The sequence below is a fragment of the Abramis brama genome (genome assembly GCF_963993115.1).
Source record: "Abramis brama genome assembly, chromosome: 8".
In the NCBI taxonomy this organism is placed as follows: domain Eukaryota; kingdom Metazoa; phylum Chordata; class Actinopteri; order Cypriniformes; family Leuciscidae; genus Abramis; species Abramis brama.
The window spans coordinates 39,690,944-39,711,251 of record NC_139970.1 but is presented as its reverse complement, the minus strand read 5'-3'; the positions used below and the strand labels follow the sequence as shown (position 1 = coordinate 39,711,251).

Sequence of the window (20,308 nt, the reverse complement as noted above, 5' to 3'; positions counted from 1 at the left end):
TTTTGAAGACATGCTTCAGGCTTTCTCTCTCTCAGAGCTGTGTACATTACCTTTCTCTAGAGCCATCTGGTCTGCGTCTGCTTCACCACAATGTGATATTGGCCATAATTGGCCATGAGAGGGTGAAACACATGCTGGGCCTCGGATGACATTAAGCAGACCCAGTGTTTCCAGGTCTTTCTGTGTATATTCTCAGTGCCCAGGCCCTTTAAGGCTCTCTGCTTCACATCCTCTCTCGCTTTCTCAGCGCATACGATGCTTTATGCAGTACTTGACATGTATTAGTCTGTTTTGTTGGGGTCCTTCCCCTGTTGTGAGCGTTAACCCAGGGTCAGAGGTTTGCTTTGGGATGTTTCTGTTCGCAGGTTCTCACAGTTAAGAGTTGTTTAGCTGAATACCATCTTCGGAATTCTTTCCGTAGATCTCTCCCGGGATGGAGGGCAGGCACGGACCCTCCATTAGCATGATGTAAACAGAGTGCCACTGAAATGCACATCTTGTCTGTTAACATTTTCTCCATCTCTGCTGCACTGTGCCGGAAAAATTGCAGGTGGCCACTAAAACCGTGAGAGAAAAGCAGCTGTCACTGATGTCATGTTCCTCAACTGCGCCATAATATCCATCATAACCCCCGGGTCAGATACACTGGAGACCTGGTCGACTTTCCCCTCCTAGTTGTCCATATTATTTTTTTTTCAATGGTTGTTGCTGTTTCAACCATGCCTGGACATTAACCAAACACATTTAAATCATACTGTAATTGACTCTGAGGTGCTGAACACAGGAATGAAACAACATGTCCTTTTTAGGTGTTCTGTGTGCCGCACTTCGACAGATATCTCCAGATCTTTGAGCCGAACAGCTGCTTGCCTCCTCAAACAACTCATTTCCACAGTTTATGAACCAAAACAGAGTTATTAGATAATCTGATATGATGAGGGTTTGCAAGGGAATCAATGTTCTTTTGATGACCTATCCAAGCCCTCAAGCCCCTAAAAAATGAGCAGGACTTCTCCATTTAAAAGGGGTCATATTTATACTTTTTTTTTTTTTTTTTTTTTTTTTTTTGATCAATTAGTTATTTTAAAACAAGTAATATACATATTGATTAAAAATAATTATTACATATATGTGACCCTGGACCACAAAACCAGTCACATAGGTCACAGTTTTGAAATTGAGATGTATACATCATCTGAAAGCTGAATAAATAAGCTTTCCATTGATGTATGGTTTGTTAGGATAGGACAATATTTGGCCAGGATACGACGATTTGAACATCTGGAATCTGAGGGTGCCAAAAAAATTGAAACATTGAGAAAATCCCCTTTAAAGTTGTCCATTTATGTTCGTGATTGTGCTGCATTCACTCACAAAAATAATTGTTAGCCTATATATATTTACGGTAGGAAAATATTACAAAATATCTTCATGGAACATGATCTTTACTTAATATCCTAATGATTTTTGGCATAAAAGAAAAATCGATAATTTTGACCCATACAATGTATTGTTGACTATTGCCACAAATATACCTGTGCGACTTGTGACTGGTTTTGTGATCCAGGGTCACATATTATTACATTTTATGAATTAATTATTATTTATTTAATTTAATTATTATTTGTTTTCTTTTTTATGCAATATAATTTATAATTAAATAAAATTATAATTATAAAATCATTGTAAATTATAATACAATTTTATAATATTAATAATAATAATAATAATAATAATAATAATAATAATAATTTAGTCATTGTTTTTGCAACCTTTTTTTATAATATCAGTCAAAAAAAATTGTGCACTGCAAACAGTCTTAATTTTCATTGATCATTTTCTATCAAATCTCTGATTAAACTGCCATTATTTGCAGCTGTGCCTTTAAGGTTTCTTTGTCTTTTTTTTGTCCTTCGGTAACATCCTCTTTGTAGAGTTACATCATAATGACAGATTTATTGAACAATTGGCACTGCTTTTTTAAATGTGGAAAGTGCAGAGCAGTAGGTGCTACACACAGCCAGAAAATGCACAGGTTTGACAGACTTCATTGTACTCTTATAGTTAGTTGTTGTTGCGCTAGTTCCTCTGATCTTTATCTTAAAGGGATAGTTCACCCCAAAATTAATATTTTGTCATTATTTACTCACCCTCATGCTGCTTCTGTGTTCCCGTAAAAGAAAGTCGTTGAGTAAATGATGACAGAATTGTCATTTTTGGATGACTATCCCTTTAAGTTTCTGAACACTCAGTAGGGGTTGTTGATGTGATAATGGTCATGTTCAGATTTGTCTGGCTGGCTTAAGGAACTTCTATATTTAATGAGCCTTTTTTGAAGCTTGAAGTTACAGTACATAAATAGTACATAATATACAGTAAATAGTATATTAAAGTTTTATCTATAAATTTAAACTACATTTAGATACCTCATGATATAACCCCTTTAAATCAACAGAGTAATGCACTGTGCTGTTGGAAGGAACATGCACTTCCCGTAGCCACCAATAGGTGGCAGCAGACAATATGCAGTGTGTACATTCACTTCTGGCTTCAAATGCCTCCTCCTCTTTGTGGTTTCCTTTTGTTTCCGTAGCCTTGCGCTGTGTTTGAGGACAGATCTGATCTACATCGTCGCAGTTCTGTGAGCAGTTCAACTACGTCAGTGACTAAATGTCTAAGCACTCTGAACATAGAACAGGCAGTTTTTCCCATCATTAGTTGGACAAGCACATGGTACATTTGACAAAATGCCTCTTTTAACTGTGCGGTTTAAGGAATTTTCATTGGGATATAAATCTGTGGCCCACAGAAATGCACATGAAAGCTTTTAAAAATGCCTTTTATACCTGTTGCATACAAATTATGGTCTGAGGGGTGATTTAGGACAAATAGCTGCTGATCATCGGTATTCCAGGGGGGAAATAAAGGCACAGACTGAACTGCTCGCAGTGAAACATAAAACTACAACTTAACCCACATGAAGCCGAAATGAAACAGAAGCACACAGGGAGCCTTGTTCTAAATGCAGAGACTAGCAAAACAAAGGCAGAGTATTTCGGGACCCCAGAAGAAAGGCTGGAATACCACATTGGGAGGGAAGGAACCAGTCTCACCGAACTAACGTGGACACACCCTCAGCTCCGAAACTGAAGCGCTTTCGTAGATCTGCTCGCTGTGGGGACACTACTTAACAAACACTTATGCTGCTTTCCATCCAAAGTCAGAAGTGGGATATTCCTGGCTTCTGACCGTAAAGGAGTCATGCTTGAAAATCCAGTTTGAGTGTTTTGAAACATGGCCGATGGTTTTTAGCTGGACAAAGCTTATCAATAGCTGGTAAAGGTCACCAGGATTTTGCCAAGTAAGACATGTTCCTGGATCAACGTATTTTGTTGATCCTGAAAAAAAAAAAATTCTGTCCGAAAACAGTCCTAACCCTATCCCAACCCCTAAACCTAACCCTACTCATAAGTTATTCCTTTACACACTCTATCCCATACACTCATGCAGAAGCACCTAACCCTGGTTGTGAGCCTTAACTTGGAGTAAACTGTAAACTTGTCCCTCAATCTGATTGGAAGATTGGAATGTTGTTCCAGGATCAACACAGATGTTGATCCAGGAACATATCGTACTTGGTTCAATTATGTTCACCAGCTGGGAAACCATCTTGGACCAGCAACAAACCAGCTACTAACTCATTCCAGCATATGATGATTAAAATGTTTTTTTGGAGCACAGTAGTTTGTCAACTATCTAATGACCATCTATCTTAGTATTGGTATTTTAGGACTGCAAAAGCGAATGCACTAAATAAATAGTATATTTAAAACTATTACATGTTTGATACATGTGAGTTTCAAAGTTTTATTATATAGCCTATGCCATGTATCATAAACATTTAAAATTAATTTGTGGCCATTTTAAATTCCTGCCATTTTATTTTATTTTAATGTTATTTTATTTTAATTTCACAGATAGTTTTTTTGTTTTCTTTCTGTTTGCTGTGTTTATTTCATTTGTTTGCATTTTAGTTTTAGTTAATGATAGCATTGCTGAATAAGAATATATGTTTGAAAATCCAGCAGACCTTCTTAGACTTTCAAGAAACCAGAAAACATCTTTTAAAAGCATAACTACCAGCCTAAGCTGGATTTCCCAAGAGGTTTGCAGGTTTTTGGCTTGTCATAAAACAAGTCTTCGATTGCAGAGTGTAAACCATGCTATGCAGTGCTAGCATTTGTTCTGCAGATGTCCATTTTTCAACAGAGAATATGTTGAAAACATCACAACATTACACAGCAAATCTCTGCAAGTTCAAACAGCTTTTATGATGATGCAAAAACTAAGACTAATGGATTTACTTTATTTGCTTAAAATGTAAAGGTTTAATACTGTGTATATCTCTCTAGTCAAACATCTGCATCATCTCTGCAGAATCTAAATTGGGGGTTTCTGCACATTTCCAAATTCAAAGTACATCTTTTACACTATTTCCAGTAGTGGTAAATGCAGCCTTTTCCCAGTTGAATGCAGCATAGCATTATACCATTTTAAAAAGTAAACAAAAAATCTATTGTGATGATATAGAATCAGTGTAGCAGATGACACTCGTTTTGGAAATGTTGACCTGCCTGTGTAGATTTAGGATATAAATATATTAATTATAATGATAATAGTGCATTCATGGTTTCACATAAGTACCGTCTGAGTTTATTTTAGCTACATGTCATTTTAAAGGAGGCTCTGTTCACTCAATTTGTGCCTTCCTGCTAGGAAACTCCCTGTGCTTTTTTTTCTTTTTTTTTTCTGCAGTATTTACTTAAGTGGGCTATAATTTGCGTTCTGTGAATCGGTTCAAGTGAATGGTATGATCATATGATGAGCCGTGTCAGTCTGGACCAAATTAAGTCAGTCACACATGCATTTCTCAGTCTTTTTGATCAACTTGAGCGCCCGTCGATACACAGATCTGCCCCTGTAATCCTGTCAGGCGGCCCTTGTTAGTCATGATCACTAAGACATGCTTCACTATTCTGTGGCTCATATACTTAGGGCTAGGAATTTTTCAAAACACAAAACCTTATTCAAACTTTGCCGCACAGCATCGCTTAAGAATGAGCTTCCTTTCAATTCATGAGTTGGAATTAGAATTGGCCACATTCACAGGAAGTGGAACTGGAATTAGAGGAAGTTGAATTTATTGAATTACAGTTCTGTTAAGAAAATGTGAGTGTTCTTGCAATCTGGTCCATTAATTAGTATATAGTATATAAAATGTATTAAAATAATAATAGAGGTGACATTTTAAACAGATATACATGTCATGAATTATGTGACTGTTTTTTGGCCATGTGAGTTCCTCAGTGTTTTTTTGTTTTATGCCTGTCACATGTTCTCATAATTGATTTGTTAGTTTCACCTGAAACTTGTTAAGCTGCCTATTTAAAACCCCTGTCGTCTTGAGTTATTTGCTCAGTCTTGAGTTGACACCGGTACAGTCCTGTTGACTAAACCTGTCCTTATTTCCCTGTGATTGTTGCTTACCGACCTGTACCTGCCTGTTTCTTGGATTATGAGTTTGCCTCCTGCTTCTGGATTATTCACTGATTCTGACAGATATAGTGGACTTTTGCCCCGCTTTTCAAGTAAAGCCCTTGAACTGAGTTATTGTCTCTGTCTCTGCATTCTGAGTTGAAACACACCACTTTTTGGCACCGAGGTAGAGCTCCCGCCTGCTACGCAGGAGACCCGGGTTCGATTCCCAGTCGGACTTAACATATATGTGTTTGTTTATCTATGAGGTGAATAAAACCTTTACATTTTAAAACGTGTGTTTTTTTCCATCCATCCATCCATCCATCCATCCATCCATCCATCCATCCATCCATCCATCCATCCATCCATCCATCCATCCCTGGCTATCTGTACTTCCATCCATCCATCCATCCATGATTGCAAGAGCAACTCAGGCAATTATTATGGAACTGGCCTCACCCGACGCACTCTGTACAGGATCTGTGTCCACTAAGCTCCAGTATGACTGATGGAGCTGAAAAAGATCAGTTCTTGTTAACATTTTAAGAAGCAGTCTAAACCACATAAGCCTGAAGGAAGCTGCTGAGCATGTAAGACCCGAGCACTGACTTTACTTTGGCAATAGTAGCCTGATGATTAAGAATCTTTGCCACTGATGTACAAAAATTGCAGCTTTTATCCAAGATTGTGGTGACTCAGGATTTGGAGGGTTGCTCAATGCAAAATATTGCTCACCATCGTTACTATGGTGCAATACTCTTAACCCAATATCCTGGGAAACTGTCTCTGCAGTCAATACATAAACATACTGTAAGCCACGGTTATTGTAGTTGTGAATTTTTTACATTTTGAATTAGTCATTATTTTATTTGAATTTTTTTACATTTTGTTCTCATTAGTTTTCATTTTATCATTGTTAGGTTTTGCATAATTTTTTTCTTGTTTCAGTTTATTCACTTTTCATTTTATGTTTAGTATTTTAGGGCCGCCAAAGTTCGTGCACTAAATAGTACAATTTATATATAAATCTATATTTTTTTATTATATTATACAAAAATGTATATATATATACCGTATATATATATATATATATATATATATAATCTTTTTTTTTTTTTTTACTTTTACATGATTGTAGTCTCAGATATTTTCCTTTTTACATTCACTTCAAGTCGAGTCTGAAAATAAAAGATTAAAGGATCAAAGAAAGAAGGACGAACAAAATACAAAATACTGAGAGCAGTTGAAGCAAGATGAGAGAGAGCGTGTCACATTTTGCAAAATGTGCTAAGTTTTAACATTTGGAGCAGTGGAGAAGAACAAGACTCCCAGCGGCACCATTATCACGCGTCTGATCTGTTCTCAGCCAACCCGATCTTTTCATTGATATTCCAGCACACTCATATACTCTCCCTGAGACTGAAACGAGATTTTGTTGTTGCTGAGGGGAGTTTATCCGTGAAATTATCTTACCTGTGAATTTGCATGCTGGCTTTAATTGTGTGTTGTTAACTTCTCTGAAAATCTCTGCTTTCCATCAGATGTGGTTGTAAAAACTTCTGCAAGGAACTTCTTGGCAAAGGAGAGAGAGAGATAACAGAGATAGGCGATCTAGAACGGCTCAACGGGTTCTGTGTTGTTCCACCAGCAGTTGTACTGCATCTAGTGGACCGAAGTCTTTGTGTGACCAGTGAGGGCTATAATGGGTTTGGTGGTGGTCATGCTAGATGGACATAATGAGGCGCTCAAAAGCTCACAGAAATGTGTCGTTGCCAAGCGCTCTCGCTCGGTGTGGAGGGAGCGGATGCGCTCTAGTTAGCGGTTGAGCCTCAGCTCTGGGAGGCCGTTTTGGGGGCTGCAGTAGTGCTAACTCTACAGCTGGGGTATAATTTCCCTCAATCTTTATTACTCTTGGAAGACAGACTTAGAGAGTGTTTTTTCTCAGGAATTGAGACTGACATGTAGGGTCTCTTGCGGAACACAGAGATTTGATGATTCACATTACATCACTGACCACTCAGACCTCAATAGCCTGAGGTTTCGCCTTTCAGCAGAGGCTGTTTTGAATCTCCTTTTAGGTTTTGGACGATTCCCTGGATGCATTTCACATATTTTTTTTTACACATTATATAACAAAACACTGCTCATGCACATATATATATATATATATATATATATATATATATATAATTTTTAATTTTAAAATGGTACATTTTATCATTTTATTTTAATTAACTTATTTTTATTTAATAATTTTAATTATATATAATTTTTATGAATAAAAATCTATTCATTATATTAGTTTATATATTAAAAAAAATTAATTATATTATAAAAATATTATATTACTTTATATATATAGGCAAGGCTTCATCGACAAACTTTTCCTTTTAAGTCACCATTGCATGAAAATTTCACTTTATGAGGTTTTTTAACCTTAATATGAGTTTCCCTAGCCTGCCTGTCCCCCAGTTGCTAGACGTTTTGATGGGTGTAAACCAGTGTTGGGGTAGTTACTCAAAAAAAGTAATTAGTTACTAGTTACTTCTGTAAATTGTAATGAGATTACTTTACTAGTTACTGCATTTGAAAAGTAACTTCACTACTTATTACTTTACTTTCCCATTTCTTAATTTACCCTGTAGATACGGACAAACATCATAGCCCTATCATCACTTAGCCTGTCCGCATAGTGTTTATAAATGTAGCCTATACAAAATGGCATGTAAAACCATATGAAAGAACAATATCCATGTCTGCACAAAGAAATATGCCTCACTGTAAAATCCACAAACAACAGGATAAAGGACAAATGTCCGCGGTGGTAGACACATAATCAAGGCTGGACTGGGACAAAAAAAAAATCGCCCCTGGCATTTTGGCCATAATAATAATAGCACACTAATAGACATATATTGTAAAACAAATGCACTGAAAAATAAAGGAAACTTTCACAATTAGTTTTGTACTAATTTCTATACTTGAAAGAGATATAAGCACATGATCTTTTATTTTGACGGAAACTGCATCAAGCTTTTATTTTGGCGGAAAACGAGGTTTACAAACGCGTCTCATTAAATTTATAGTAAATTACGGTAATCGTCAACTATGCAGATGTGGAAATAATGCGTTACTGGGTAATGGGTTCCTACACTCATGACATAGCCTAAGTGTTTTGAGAGTAACTGTTAGTTCTGCTTACCGCAGGCTCTACAAGGATCAAGAAAAGATCCAATGGGCCAAGGTGTTTCATGGGCCGGTCAGCTAACTTATCAGGAGAAAAAAAACTGACGCAGACTTTTTTAAACTAATGCATTACACCGGCACGCACTTACTTAACCCAGCGCCGCCAATTAAGCAAAACGATGTACGAGTTTTATGGTCCGTTAAGACAAAAAACAGAAAAAGAAAAAAAGTATGAGATGTCGGCCCAAAAGGCACGTCAACCCACTGGGAATCTCCCGGTAGTCCCGATGGCCAGTACTTGCTGCCTGGGCATAGAGTGCATTTCACGCGAATATTTTTGTCCTTTCGAGCAATAAACTGAAAGTAATGTGAATATCGCCACTGGCCGAAACCCCCTGTCTCCGTTTCCGTCTCCATTTCCCGCTCCCCTTCTCACCAGCAGCTATGTCACTCAAATCGATCTCTATGACAACGGTGCAAGCATACACACACACACACACACAGGCATGCACGCACCACTTAAACAGATCAGAGCTTTACACGCAGGCAAACACGGCTTGGGTTACGCAGGAAAGCACATTCCTATAGTCTAGTAAAGTAGTGTAGTTACCGATATTTTTAGTGTAATGCGTTACTTTACTTCGTTATCCAAAAAAGTAATATCGTTACTGTAATCCGTTACTTTGTAACTCGTTACCCCCAACACTGGTGTAAACCAAGCCCTAGGTATTTTTGAGAAAATGAAAGCTCAGATGGGCGAATCTAGAAATCTTTGCCCGCAAAAATAATTTGTCCCGCCCATGAGAAAATGAGCTGTGTGAGCGCGATATTGGTTTTTCCTCGAGAGACATCATGGCTTGCAAACGAGCGAAGCATGGCAGTTGCTCAGTGTTTGGATGTACAAATGAACACAAAAGTATTTTTTTAGTTCCTTCATCAGAGCCTCTGAAGAACCAGTGGGTTATGTGAATTTCTGATGTGTAATTGTTCAAGTTCAGACAGATAATCTTTCTCTCAAAGTCGTTCAATACTGTTTATGCATCAGTAAATCAAGCCAATGACTAAACGATCAACTTGTCGTTTCTCTTAGTAGGATGAAAATAATCTTACTTAAACTGTGATTAATATATATACAGAAAGCGATCAAAGAACAATCCCTTTCCAATCGCACAGCGCGAGTTTATCTGAACACTTGCCAAAACTCATTATGAAATCAATGACGCTGTTACACTGCACAACAAAGCTCTTACTGTACTTACCTCATGTTTGCATTGGTGAAATCATTAGTGAGAGTGCAGAAACTGCGTTGCAATGATAAGATCTTCATTCATGCGATCAACAGGCTGTCATCTGCTCAATGCTCATCAGTGCAACCTTTTATGTGATGGGAATAGATCTAAATACTTAAAAAACTTCTCACGATTCGTTAATCCCGATAGCTGTAATAGTAAAAACGTATAATAGCTGTAATAGTAAAAGTTTTCGAGAGAGTTCCACATGTAATGCTAAATATTTAATATGCAAGCATGTCAGCCAATCACAGCAGTGGGCGTTACACTGAAGTCTCACAGCAGACACGCCCCTTCAAACAGAGCGTTCAAATCAGAGGCTAAAATCAGGCTAGGAAATATGCCTTTTATTTCTAAATTATAACAACTTTTGATCTAAAAAACATACTAACATTATAAGGGCACCCCAGGAAACATTCTAAAATAATAAAATAATCCATGCAATGGGACCTTTAAGGTTTTCTTTAGGTTTTAAATGATTTGGATGCTGGTCACATCTTTTATACCCATTACATCTCCCGACTTATTCAACCTTGCCCTCGAGTTCAGCGATAGTTTAAAGAACCGCAGAGTTGCCGTTACTGGAAAAGTAAAGCAGCACATAGCGATCTCAGCACTATCTTATCCATGTCTTGCCATCTCTACATGGTGATTTCTTGTGTTCTTGTGCCATCTCAGACTTACATGGGTATTCTGAGGCTAGCCAGACTCAAGCTGGCCCATGAATGACATCATGGATTCCTGGGGGCCAGAGTCCTCATAAATAATTACCTTTCTTTGGCTCAGGGTTGACGGATGAATAAACTGTGCTGCAGATCCTGCGCTAAACTTCTGTATATGGTCCTTCTCGGCCACTGGGCTCTTTCACAGTGACGCTGGAGCTATGTGCTCTTGTCTAAATATTTACCCAAGCTGTTTAGTGATGCACCTACACACTGGACCCAGCCCATGTCCTCTCTTTTACTCGTCGGCGATGTTTGATCGGTGTATGACAGAATTACCTTACCAAATAATGTACACATTGCATTTACATTTATGCATTTGGCCAAGATGATTTTATCAATATATCAGTTCATGCATTCCCTTGGAATTGAACCAATGACCTTGGCGTTGGTAGCACATATGCTTTCATTTTTATTTTTGATTGTACATGGAGGTATGATTAGTTTAATTGCATTGAAATAAAATTGTTAGTATTACAGGGATTTTTAATGCACTTTTTTGGCTCTTAAGATTATTTTAATCATTTTGAGTTCATTTTAATGCGTTAAAATGTTTCTGTAAAATATATGTAGTGAACTACGTAGATCAAAATCTTTCTGTTTATTACTATGCATCATTGGTGCATATAGAAAAAAAAATATTCACTCTTCATTCTGAATCTGGAGAATTTGTGGATTTCCTGAAGTCTTTCCAGTTGTTTATACTAGTCAGTGTCTTACCTGCTTTCTTTCTTCTGTTTTCTTTACCTCAGGCACCCAGCAATGACCTCCCTCTGAAACATATAGAGACAACAGTGAGTATTTTGAATGTTGACATGTGTATGCATGTTTTCTTAACATCAGTATGGCCAATGGCATATTTTGTAGTTCACACTGCCTTCATCCACAAACTTTTCCTTTTCACTCACCTTCTTTAAAGTGAACATTGACAAGCTTGTTGGGTCAGTGTGAACATGAAGGTTGTGTTTCCAACATTCTAAGTACAACAGCCAAATGTAGAATGTTTGAAGTGTTGCCGTTTGTTGGGTCAGTTTGAACACGGTGTAAAGTCATTACTGACAGCTTCAGAAATAACGGCTTTAAGGTATAAATATTTAGGTCTTTAGCTAACACTGTTGCTATGCAGCTTCTGTAGTCTAAACTTCTCCAGTCTAAACCTCACGGAGTGCTGAAGCTCAAATTATTGGTTGGATTAGCTAAACACAGCCTAGCTGGGGCTATAATGACTGCCCAATGAATATGCTTTAAAGGGACAGTACACTCAACCCCCCAATCCCCAAACAAAATAAAATAAAATAATCTGTATGATACTATTTATTCCAAAAGAACACAACGAAAAATTTCTTTCAGCTCTCTCTCTTCCCATACAACAGCAGTTCAAAGTAACCACATCTGTTATTTCATGTTGCTTTTAACATCATACATGTTTGGAACGATATGAGTAAATAATGACAGGATGTTCATTTTTGGGTGACTGTCCCTTTAACTGATTAGCAGAGGAAGAGATCTGAGTTGTATCTCAAGCATGTGTGTTCACTTGTGCCGCAGCCCCCCTCTCAGAAGCCCCTCCGTCCACCCCGTTCCTCATCCCCCTCATGCCTGGGTGAAGAACACTCACTCCAGACGCAGCTGTGGATGACTAACTGCCTTGATCCAAATAAAATTCAGACTTTCGTTTGGAGCCATCCATATGAGCATGAGTATGCTCAGAGATTTAGGGACAGAGCAACAGACTCTTATAATCCCCCTGAAACATCATTAGATCGTTTTATTGATACAATATTGAGCTGGAGGGTAGCCAAAGGAAATGGTGAAAAAAGCAAAGCCCTACATGTAACCAGGGGTGTAAGAACAATCTGAAAGTGGGTGGGGCGTTTTAAACCTTATCACCTAGTAGTCCAAAAGTCTGTGTTACCGTTCTGTGTTTTCGTTCATTCCACAGCCAGTTGGTTGAAGCTTATGACTTATTTTTTTAAATCGTTATTTCATGTGAATTGCAAAAATGGCTATTTTTTTTTAACACCTCGACCAAGCAAAGAAAAACTCTTAATAATTATGAAAAAATTATTCATTATTAAATTATAAACATGTAATACCACAATTCATTCATTCTTCATATGATTTAAAATTAAGAATTATTATGATATGGAATTGTTATATGAATTATTATCGAATGCCACTGGTTCTTGCTGAAGCTCAAATGTGATGCGTAACACGAGAATGAACCTCATTGGTTCTTACACGTCAAGCGAACATGCTTGAGCTTCCATTTACCACAACTAATGTGTGAGTTGATGAATGTTAATGTGAATAAAAGCCTATATTAAATCTGTTCATCACATAAAGCGATTGAGCCTCTTCAGAAAATTTGGACTAAACCTCTCAATTCATATGGATTCGTTTTACGATCTCTTTATGAACTTTTTAAAGTGTCAAAGTAGTAGTTGCGTAGCTGTCAATGGAGGGACAGAAAGCTCTCAGATTTCATCAAAAAGTCTTCATTTGTGTTCTGAAGATCTTGCGGATTTGGGAAGACATGAGGGTGATCAATTAATGACAGAATTTTATTTTTAATTTTTTGCTGATCTAACCCTTTAAACATGATATGCTGGGGTTCTAATGACACAACAAGCCGACGTAAAAGAACTAGCGTCGATGAAAGCTGACTGTATTGACCGACTCCCGTCAGCTGCGTCTCGGCCAAAAAGTTATATTCTATCATTAGACTATATTCATCATTCAAAAAGGGAAACCGAAAATAGGACTGCATATATACAAACCATAAACAAAGCAGCGCTTGCTTACCATTCTGATCACCTTCCTCATTCCAGGCAGCTAATGTTGTTATGAAAGTATTTGTGCATTAGAATGCTCAGGTAAGATGATATAAAATTAAAATAGCCTGTGCAGTGACATCTTCGCTCGCTTTCATCACTTTTGCTTTTATTACCGTGCAATGACTCATTCACTAAGCTGAACAGCCAATCAGATTTCGATCTGCTGATTCATCATCCTCAATCGTCCAAAATATGGCCGACATTGTCCAACTAGTGCCAACAGTGCGGAACACACCACAAAAACTGGGCCGGCCGATGCCGAACGACAGGCCTTAATTTAAATTCAAACTGATTCCTCTTTAGTGCCCTGATGCCAAAAAGCTGTATATTGCTGTGAATTAAAATACGTTGAGCTTGTCATTTATCATGCTGCATTATTCTTGGCATTGTGCGTTTCTGTGAATTATCCAGAATATAGGTCTCTAGATGTTTGGAGCAGTGTATGTTTGCAGCTGTGTCAGGCAGTATTACTCATTCTTGAGGCATCATGGGAAACGTGCACCACCCTCACCTCAAGGGTCTCTCATGGTCAGTTAGTTGTGGTTATGCTGATGTCTTTGATTCTCAATAACAAACCCTTTGAATCTCAAAGTCATTTTGTCATATGACTTCCTGTGCCATCTTTTTAGTTCAAGAGCTTGTTTTTCAAGGAGAGCTTGATAACGTGCTTGTCTGTTTTTCTCTCATTTCTCATTTAGACCATAATTCTCCTGCTGAAGCAGTGATTGAGATAGATATATTTTGAAATTGTCTTGACTATAGTCATTGGATTTGCGTATTATTCTTTCTGGCTCTGATTTGGATGAGTCGTATTATGAGGAATCACATTTTTCCTAAACTTTTGATATAAAGGCTTCATTGTACTATGAAAACACACTGTAACTTTCAGAACTCAGAATGTCCTCCATATTGTAAAAAGGACATTTATTGAAGACTAAACCGCAGAGATGATTTCTGATCTTCTGACGTCAAACCGATGAAGACAGTAGCGTACAGCCGCCCACATTTACACGTCAACAACACCTATTTAGTATTCAGAAATTTGGTCCATAAAGCCACAGCGAGGTAATATGGAGGAAGTGTAGATGTTATTATTTATAAACACTAGAACTTGCAAAAGTAAAATGTTTAAAGTTCATCAGTTCATTTGTGATGTTTATTTTTAACATAACTCTAATCATTTGGGTTTATTTAATATTCTATAAATACTATTTTACTGTGTATTAATATTTTGAATTAGCTTTAAGCTTTTAGCTGTTTTGGGCTGTTTCTTTACTGTGTTAATGTATTTCCTATTGAAACAGGAAGTGACAGCAGGACATATGAAAGGGCTTGTCACAGTTATCCTGGAAGCTTTATTTTGCTGATTTGCTATCTGCTGCTTTTACCCGCTGTCAGGTGATATTGGGGAAGGACATTCTCATTCTTTGGAGCATTTGATTGATGCCCATTGGTGTAGGACGAGTCATCAATATTGTAGGCCTTAAAACTGTACATTTTAAATGTGTAAATGTGCATTTAGTCAACTTTTAAGAGTGTACTTGCCATATAAATCAAATATAAAAATGGTGGAGTGTGTAGCTTTTCATTTCTTAAAGGGTTAGTTCACCCAAAAATGAAAATTCTGTCAGTAATTACTCACCCTGATGTTGTTCCTACCCCGTAAGACCTCTTCATCTTCAGAACACAAATTAAGATATTTTTGATTAAATCTGAGTGCTGGCTCACTCCTCCATAGGCTTCTAAGACATTATAACTTGCTGGCCCAGAAAATGTATTAAATACATCGTTAATATAGTCCAAGTGACTACAGTGGCTCAATCTTAAGTTTATAAAGCGACGAGAATACTTTTTGTGCACAAAACCCCCCAAAAATAACGACTTTATTCCACTTTTCATTTCCTTCTCTCTGGGCCTCGAGTTTTTTCACGTAGTGTTTCAGCGCAGCGCGTCTGTGTTGCACGTCACACGTAGGCCGCTGCTGGTCATGTGTGTGATGTCTTAGTCTAAGTTATAATGTCTTAGAAGCCTATGGAGGAGTGAGCCAGCACTCAGATTTAATCAAAAATATCTTAATTTGTGTTCCGAAGATGAACGAAGGTCTTACGGGGTTGGAACAACATGAGGGTGAGTAATTACTGACAGAATTTTCATTTTTGGGTGAACTAACCCTTTAAACAGTCATGTGGGAAGACACATCATGGCCATATTCCAGGATGACAATGTCAAGATTCATCAGGCTCAAATTGTGAAAGAATGATTGGGAGGAGCATGAAGAATCATTTTCACACATGAATCGGCACCTCTGAGTCCAGACCTTAAATTCATTGAAATCTTTGGGATGTGCTGGAGGAGACTTTACAGAGAGCTGGACTCTTGCATTGTCAATACAAGATATTGACCAAAGATGAATGTACCTCTTGATGGACATACAATTGTGATGTTATTTCCATCAAGAGATCCATCAATAAAATTATTTTTTTTTTTAAATATAAAATACTTAGCTAGATTTGCAATAATAACTGTGGGAATGCATCATCACACTCTGTGAAAAAGGTCCATTTCACATACAAAGTGAAAGTTGACATAGAAGTCTTAAAGACATGGCTGCAAAATAACAGCGTGCTTCAGGGTCAGCGAGAGAATGGAAAATGATCATGACTAAAAATTACAGTTATTTTTAGCATCCTAAGTGGACCTCAGGGATGAAAACTATGTAGAAGCAAAAAAAAAAAAGTGTGATTTGACCTCTTTATATTCTTTATATACTACATTTATATTCTAGAGAAAGCGAGGTGATGGGCCATGGTTTCCTGGAGGTGACCCAACTGTGAATTGTTGAAGTTGTGAGGTCAGAGTGATCATCTCCTCCAGTCAGCTGCTGAGTGTGTGACCCAGAGAGAGAGCAAAGGCTAGACTGAAGATCCAAACAAACGCGGGTGGCAGCAGCGCACACACGCACAGCATGGGAAAGAGGGAGGGGAGAGGTGCAGAGGAACAAGGAGGGGCCGGAGAGGGAGGCGGGAGGGAACAAAACAAGGGAAAGAGTAACTCTGCAAGTGGGAGAAGGAAGAAAGCTGCGGTCCGCTTGAGTTTGACGCCAGGCATGTGGCATCTTCGGCACAGCGCAGAACCAAAATAGAGCCAGGAACGTGGGGCGCGCTTCGGGAAAAGGGGAATGCAAGGAGAAGGGAAGCGTTACTTCCCGACCATGAATCCCAGCGGCTCCCTACGGAGGCGCTTGTCCTCCTTGCGTGATGCATGGAGGTGGAGTACGGGTTACCTGTTTAAGGTAGGCCTTCAGGTTTCCGCCTAACTTTGATTGTACGCTTTAAAAATGAAATGTTCCGAAAAGGGAGCTTCCACAGCGATGCAATAGAAGAACCATTTTGGGTTTTCAGTGAGCAGTTCTTAAAATAACTTTTCCACTTTAAAGAACCTTTTGTGCAATGGAAAGGTTCCATGGATGTTTAAGGTTCTTCATGCCAATCAAAAGTCTTTATTTTTAAGAGTGTAGGTCTTTGTGCAGTGGCAACTATTTCCTCAAAGCTATCCCTCGCTTTCTTCCCTGAGCTCTCTGATTGTTCATTTGTCGGGCCCGCTCGAAAGCAGCGTTTCCAGCTGGTTTTGATCAAGCCTGGCTGAGACCCCGTCCAACCCCCCACCCACCCTTTCTTGGCCATCCTTCTGGGGGTCGCAATTATCGGCTGATTAAGGGAATGTTTTTGGAGCCGGGCACGGTGTGGCGAGAGATGGAAGGTGGACCCTGTGGATGGAGAGAGGGGGTTTGCAATGCCAAGGGTGTTTTACTCGAGTGTGTCGTAATGTCTTGCTCGGGCTATAAGTGAGCGACTTTGGCAATCTCTTTTAGTATGGCTTATTTGTGTTTTTTTTTTTGCGCTTTATGAGTGTTCGTAATGGCCTGGCCCAGTAATCTATACACACAAGTGTATACACAAAAGTGTGTTACACTGCAAAATGTGTTAATGGTCTTTTACAGTCTGATCATTTGAAGCTTGATTGGTCTCTAAGTACTATATGTGAAAACAATATTGTAGTAGATTTTTTGGGGATTCTTGGAAAAGAGGATTATTTAGGAAACTAATGCTGTGTGGGAACATTTTACTTAATGAAATCTCCTATACACTAAAAGAAAAAAGGTGTTTGCTTTGAAAAAGACTGTCATTGAGTTACAAAGAATTTATTTAATTAATTACACATTGAGTTAAACGTGAAATTTTGAAGTAGAAAGACTATGAAAAATAACAACGAAATATATATATATATATATATATATACACACACACACACACACACACACAGCGTAAATAGGCACTTAAAGTGATAGTTCACCCAAAAAAGTCTGTCATCATTTACTCACCATCATGTCATCATGACTTTCTTCTGTGGAAAGAAGATATTTTGAAGAATGTTTCGACCGTTTTTGTACAATGAAAGTCAATAGGAAGTCACTGTTATTTTAGACCCCATTGTCTTTCATTGTATGAACAAAAACATTGACACTTTCTTAAAAAGTATCTTCTTTTTTTGTGTCCCACAGAAGAAACAAAAAGTCAAATAGTTTTTAAAGGCATGAGGGTGAGTAAATAATGACAGAATTTTCATTTTTAGGTGTTTATTTAAGAGAATTAATTACAATGTACAGGGTTCCCACAGTCAATGTTTTGATTTCCAGACCTGGAAAAGGCATGGGAATTAGGTGATGTGTGTGAATTTTTTTAAAAGTGTTGATGTGTTTCATTGGAATTTATTTATTTATTTATTTATTTATTTGGATGGAGGGAGGGTTGTCTTTTCACATTGATATTGAGTTTAGGGTGCGACTTTTTGAAAACCATATTTTGTTAACCAAATGGAATAGCAAATGGGTTTTGTTAGACGATATAATCCTGGCAATTTCTATAGTATATATTATAGTAAAAAAACAAAACAATTCTAGTTATGCACTACATATGGCATCGCTCATTAAGCAATGTCCCAGTTAAACCAGATTCAAACCTCAGTAAAATGTTATCTTTTTGAAGACATTTGAACTTGAAGTTTTCCCATCATCTCACTTCCTTAAGTTATTCTGTACTATTCTAAGACTGCTACATATGGGAAACCGCATACAAAGTCTATATGGTTTCTAGAAAAGGCCCCAGCACTGTGTATAATTATACGTTGGATTCTGGGTTTTCTTAGTAGGCATTGTTCCTTTTTAGTCATGTCAGTCATACACTAGTCATTTAGACGGTGAGCATAAACCACGCATCTTCCAAGGCTTCTCTTACTTTTGTAAGACTCAGAGTGAGACCATTAACACTTTAACTTTTCTTTGTATCTAGATGTGATATTAAAGGTGAAGCGTGTATTTTTGTCCCTCTACCAGCACCAAACCAAATTGCAAAAAATAGTGCAGAAATTACACACTTCACCTTTCAATGTCTCCGGTGTGAAATCCATATAATTTCGTTCCCTCACCTCACCTCACCTCACAGGCTGTCATTGCCTTTACAGTATATACAGCTGAGATGACATGTTCAATGTTAGATACAGACCACACGCTCACATCAGCTCTCTTCAACCTGTATTAACACAGTTTTGCATATGGAGAAACAAAAAGAAACTGTCCAAACAAATGGCCTTTTCATTGGTGTAATCAGCAGAACAGCCTAAGGTCTGGAGATGAAGAGTAACCTCCCATTTGGATAACTGGTTTACGGTCATTTTTAAACAGGAAATGGGCTAAAAACATCTGGAAACTGTCGTATTTGTGAGATCATTATTAGTCCGCTGTATCGGCCAGGCTGAGTAATTGGACATTATTTGGTCATTTCGAGATTATCTGCATAAGCTGAACAGAATGTTCTCTGTGTGTTGTGTTGATTCCAAACTCTACCAATAGCTTTGTTTATGTATAGTATTTTTTTACTAGATTTTTGAGCAAAAATGGCATAAACTTCATTTAGTACACTTTTACATTCATTAAATTGTTTTGTGAATATATTGACATTATATCAGCCATCTTAACATTTTTAGATTTGTAAACTTTATACTTTTACGAAATGTAAGATTAAAGTTTAAAAAATCTTCTACTGACTGAATGTTCAGAAATCAAAACTGACAGCAAATATGTCTCGTCATGCATCTATTTAAGCATATATGCATTTTTACGCTGCATAAATATAGTGTGTGTGTTGTGTTGTGTGTTCATACATAACCAACAGAAAACAGCAAATGGTTTAAAAAAATAAATAATTTGGTCTGATGTTTCCTACAGGAATCGTGAATCTAGTTCAGACACTTGCTTTCCTCAACTAGATTTTTTTAATTGTAACTAACTAATTTTCTTTTCTTTTAGGGCTCAACCAAATCCTCCAAGAGCATGGAGTCTCGACACAGGCCATCCAGGTGAGAGATGTCTTTGTCTTCATCAGAAATCAGAAATCAGTTCTGTCAGTAGTCAATATCTCATGTGTGCTGCTTTAGTGAAATCACAAGGGATGAAGCATTCCTAAATCCAGCTCCGTTTGACATCTGACTCTGCTTGGATCAGTCTCACATTCTTTATAGCAGTTTATGAGTGCAAAGAATAAACAAGTTTTAAAACATCTACACAGTCTCCAGGGATACGTTATGATGTCCTTATAGGGCTTCTCTCCCACATATATTAGATTAATAATGGCACTTTTATCTTGAGTGATCGCTTGCTATAGATACTGGTAGCAAAGGA

At 37.7% G+C, this 20,308-nt stretch overlaps 1 protein-coding gene across 16 annotated transcripts in view; it reads left to right on the top strand.

The window, feature by feature from the left end:
* Positions 1 to 20,308, top strand: part of tns1b (tensin 1b) — a 245,918-nt gene that overhangs the window by 151,731 nt on the left and 73,879 nt on the right. For 14 of the 16 annotated variants that reach the window (XM_084123219.1, XM_084123216.1, XM_084123215.1 and 11 more), the window contains 2 exons: positions 11,488 to 11,529; positions 19,937 to 19,986. In XM_084123219.1, the coding sequence (XP_083979345.1) occupies positions 11,488 to 11,529; positions 19,937 to 19,986 (92 nt within the window). Of the gene's footprint in view, positions 1 to 11,487; positions 11,530 to 16,611; positions 16,865 to 19,936; positions 19,987 to 20,308 lie in introns of those variants that run through there. The other 2 variants (XM_084123209.1, XM_084123221.1) reach the window with 2 other exon arrangements.